This window comes from Rhinolophus ferrumequinum, chromosome 3 (genome assembly GCF_004115265.2).
Source record: "Rhinolophus ferrumequinum isolate MPI-CBG mRhiFer1 chromosome 3, mRhiFer1_v1.p, whole genome shotgun sequence".
Lineage (NCBI taxonomy): Eukaryota > Metazoa > Chordata > Mammalia > Chiroptera > Rhinolophidae > Rhinolophus > Rhinolophus ferrumequinum.
Window position 1 is genome coordinate 66,032,607 of NC_046286.1, and position 4,795 is coordinate 66,037,401.

Here is a 4,795-nt window from a genome sequence, read left to right on the forward strand (position 1 = left end):
TTAAGCTCTCCTGAGCTTGAACCTGGGAATTTATTGTATTTTGGTGCAGGTAAATGATATTAACAGTTATTTATTTTCTGTCGCAAGCCCTTTTTTCCTAATCCTTAATGCCTAATCACAACATTTTCTGAAGCATAATTTAATAGCTCTAAGATACTAACACCCTAATATGCTCCTTGAAAAATAGGTTCTATTGTCTAAAAATAGTATGAGGATTGCGATAAACTATATTCTTGTTCTTGGAATTTCTTCCTTATTGTGTTAGAGACTATAAGAAGACCTGAAGTATAAATAAACTCCTTTGATTTTTGTTTTAGCATAGTATTTCATGGATTTGTTTGAAAACTAAGTTATTTGTTGTATGTGTATGGTGCAAGACATCTATGAAAATCCTTTGCTAACCTCTTTGGAGGGGTCTGTCTAATGCGCTGGGTTATTATGAGTATTGTACTAAATTATACTGGTTTATCTAGTACAATATCCAGAATGCATAAGGTGATGAGGAAATGCTGCTTTTAAAAATGTTTTTGTTGTCTTCTGGCCATTTCTCCCACATCTCTGCCAAAGACATCTTTAAATCCATTTCCACTTGTGATCATTAAATTAGCAACTTTCTGTATGGCTTACTCAGTTCATCTTGTTCACATGGGCACTTAAAAAATGCAGTCAAATTGTTGTGTCTGCTTGCTTGTGAATTGTAAAGGAATTTGCGAGTCAGGTATCATAATAAATGTAGAAGGAAGATTTATTAAAGGAAGAGAAGGATCGACTGGGCAAAGTCTGCTGGAAACTACTATAAACTACTGTGTTGAGTCTTTGTTTCATCTCAAGTTTTATATTTTCTAACCAGGATGTAAATTGCTTCAGCCTGTAGTGGAATTTTCTAGAGTTCAGCTTTGTTCCTTGCGGTGGGGGAAGGTGCAGTTAAGCTGGTTTTCCAACCTTTGCATATATTATGTAGACTTAATTTGGAGCCAAGCATGGATTCCATACAGACATAAAACCTCTCCCAAGTCACAAGACCAGCACTGGGCCTAAGTAAACAGCAACACTGAATCTGGTATGCATAGTAAATGTAAAGGAAGCAGAAGTATTAAGAGGTAGAAAGAAAAGAAAACTTTCAAAAAATCCCAAGTAAATTACACTTGTTAAATCAAATTATGCCAGAGATCCAAATCTCAAAATAGAAGATATATAGTGCCATCAATCCTCTGTCTTAAAACAAATGACCCAATATCACTTCCTTTATCATTCCTTAGGGGGGAAATCATATGTGTGTGTGTGTGTGTGTATATATATATATATATATATGCATACACACACATACACACACATTCACACACATGCAACCTCTTCTCTATTTTTATTTTATTCATTTTAATTTCTAATCCTCAGTTCTCTCCTTTTATAATTTTCTTCAATAACAATTGACATTTTTCTAATTCTAGAATCAAAAATTCTCCTGATTTCTAACAAGATAAATAAGGCATGCATTTGCAAATACTTTCATAGCAAGAGGGAATAATATACAAGTTGTTTGTATGTGTCCTTTATAAATCACAAACTATCTAAATCATGGAATGAATCTCTTTTAACTTTGCTTTTCTACTACCTGGCACATTCTAAAGAGTCTCAAAAAATGTTAGACAAATATATGAGTGAGTAGTATATTTGATTTGGTTTAGGAGAAATAATTTCAAGCCCAAACTAGAATGAGACATGTAATACAAATCAAGGGGACTGGACAAGCGCATTCCCTGAATTCTTTACCTCCCACAGTCCATCCCTGTCATGTTCTATAGTGGAAAATTGGCATCATAATAAATGTTCACTAAATATTTGACAAACAAATGAAGAAGCTATTGATGTAGGATCTGCTGGCAATTTCTGGGTGTACGCTGGGATCATGTCTCGTGAAGCAGAAGAATGGACACAAAAACCAGGGAGAGGCAAGGAGTTGTAAAGGAAGATAGTTTTATTAAAAGCAGAAGAGGTTGCAGCTCCCGAGCGGGAGGGGGTACCCGAAACTGAGAAGCCCATGAGCTAAGGCGAAAGGCTTTTACTTTTATATTTTTCCCTTGCCTGCTTGGGGAAAGGGACTGGAGCCTTCTAATGGAATTCATCTATTAGGTTTGTCCTGTTTGCCCATGCTGAAGGGATTAACGAAATAACCTATTCCTATCTGCTAGATCTGCTCCTTTGTTCAGCCAAAAGGGATTTGTGATAATTTATTAACCTCAAGGCGTATTCTCATATCTCTGTCCTGGAGTGAAGGAGACATTCCAGAACCTGGAGTTTCAGGATATGGCTGACCGCCCTGTCTACCTACCAACATGCTATCTGACCTGTCTTAATCCTGCCTCTGAAGATGCAATCCTAACTTCCGTCAGGGGATAGGGACCACAACTGCTCTGGCTACTTCAGGCTGAGGAGGCATGTAGAAAGAGTCCAGCAGCTAGGGTTTGTCCAGAGGTCTATCTAAGTGTCCCCAGTAGATGAGCAGATCCAGACGGGGGTATTGTTGCTTTGGAGGCCATTGTAGCAGCTAGCGGGTGATCCACAAGTAGAGATGCACCGTAGGCAACAGCAAGAGGTAATTCCTATAATAATGAATAAGAGAATATGAGAAAGGCTTCTTTAAGTCCTGCTAAGCTAGGAAGCCAGGAAGTCAGGAAGGATAAATCAGAACCAAAGAATCCTGTCTGTTGTTTAATATTGGAAACTGTGTTTTGGATTTGTTGTACCTTATCTTCTATTAAATGAGAATTATCAGAAAGATTGAAGTAGCATAATCCTTTAAATTTTTCACATCCTTGATTGTGTTTGGGGAGTAGGTAGTCTAGGGCAGCTCGGTTCTCAAGAACCGATTTTCTGACTTATCATAACTCGTGGCCCATGTCGTGTATAGCCTGTGAGGTGGCATTCAGGGCCTTTGCCATTGAACAAGCAATGTGGCTAATTTCCACAATTAAGGCTATGGTCATAGCTGGTACTATAAAGAGAGATAAAGAAATATATTCAGCTGGACTAAATAAATGTACATTGCTGTTGGAGCTGTGATCTAGAGTGAGTTCTCTGTGATGTCTAACCTGACGAGGCTTTTGGGGTAAGAAGACTGTTAATCTTTCAAGAGAGTAGGGTCCCCCGGTGCTATAAACTGGAACATAGGAGTAAGCCATCTTCCCACAGAGAAGAAACCATCCAGTAGGTACTTAAACATGTGCATTGGCATAAATTATAAAAGTGATGGAGCTGCAGTTAAGGCTATCATTGGTTGAAAGATCAACACAATGGTTGGGCAGCCAGTGAAAATAACACACTGATTAGCTGGACGTACAGTTCTAACCTGTATGGAGAACATGCTCATGTCTTTTTGGGTAGCAGTGGGACCCCAGTTGTAGATCAGTGTATTGAAGGGTGGTATAGTTCTTTATATAACTCAAAGAGGTGCAGACTTCAACTAGACAGGAGGTAAAGGTTTGTTCAACATAATTTCCTCCTTTAAGGCAAAAGTCTGACACATTCATTACATGTTTGACTAAGTAAATCTGTATGTTTTTGTTTCTTTGGAATGGTACGAGGTCCTCTGGAGCCCCATGTTGAAGCATTATTATAAAGAGTAAAACTTGATAAAACATTATGTAGTAATTGTTAATGGTGTTTTAGATGTCAGAAAGTTTCAAAAGACTAATTAAAATATAGCATGCAAAAATAATACAAAATATTCCTAGGCTCACCCCTGCCCAAGGCAAATAATGACAGGAAGAAGGGGCTGAATCTAGGATAATATACGTGAGAGATGTAGTAAAGAGAAGAATGAAAGCAGCAGTAAGGAGAATGAAGCCCCCTAATATGGTCTTTTTGAAACTCGACTGTATCATCTGAGTACTTATCTGTATGGCGTAGAAGTTTTAGGTTTCTAGAGGTTAACTAGAATACTGAGGACCTTTGTCTTTTTCTTCTGCTTGTGTGGGTGTACTTGTACAGGGTTTGACTCCAGAGTGCTGAATCCAGGAGTCAAATTCTGGGACCTTTACTGCTGTGGGAGTAGAAAGAATCACAATGTAGCGTGCTTTCCACACTGAATCTAGCGTTGGCGATAGAGAAGGAAGAGGTTTGATAAGAACTTCATCTCCTCTGTTAAATAGGGTTTTTTTGTTTTGTTTTGTTTTGTTTTTTTATCCAAAATGTGTTTATTGGGATGGTTTCCCACTCATCTTGACTCAGGGTGCTTTTAGTGCTGCTTCCTTCTGAAGGAGCACCCTTCTGTAAGTCTTGCTTTTCCTCCTGTAGGCTGACAGAGGACCGTGGAGCAGCCAACACACAAAACTACTGTTTGTGCATGGCTAAAGACCGTGGTGATTTTATAGCATCCTGGGCATTTCACGTCCATGAAGTAGGAATTGGGGCTCTGCACCAGGCGCTTCTTCTTGTGTTTCCTCTTCTCCTCTTCTGGAGAGGGATGAAGGAGATCCTTAGCGAGAGGCATGTTCTCGTGGGGAGGTCGTCACCGCCGGAAAGGGCTAAATAGGGGGTTTTTGATCCGATCGAGGTTGAACTTCTGATAATTGTTGGATGGCTTGCTGGAACTGTGCTAAAGAAATTATATGTTGGGTTAGTTCTGTAGTCTTGTGATCAATTAGGAGATCATTGGTTAAGAAAGGCCTACCATACAACATTCCACAAGGGCTTAGGCCACACTTAGTTGGAATATTTCAAATACGGAGGAGAGCTATGGGGAGTAAAGCTGTCCAATTTTGGCTAGTTTCTTGTGAAAATTTTCTAAGACGTCTTT

General features: G+C 39.0%; 1 protein-coding gene across 1 annotated transcript; it reads right to left on the reverse strand.

Moving 5' to 3' along the window:
• Positions 1–4,219: 4,219 nt before the first annotated feature.
• On the reverse strand, positions 4,220–4,538 carry LOC117020310 (40S ribosomal protein S27). The gene has a single exon (XM_033102693.1). It carries the CDS (start codon positions 4,487–4,489, stop codon positions 4,235–4,237), a length of 255 nt encoding a protein of 84 aa, XP_032958584.1. The 5' UTR covers positions 4,490–4,538; the 3' UTR covers positions 4,220–4,234.
• Positions 4,539–4,795: the final 257 nt, after the last annotated feature.

Bases quoted from the DNA above. Each gene is read 5' to 3' on its own strand.
- LOC117020310 (XM_033102693.1), bottom strand. From the start codon at position 4,489: ATGCCTCTCGCTAAGGATCTCCTTCATCCCTCTCCAGAAGAGGAGAAG.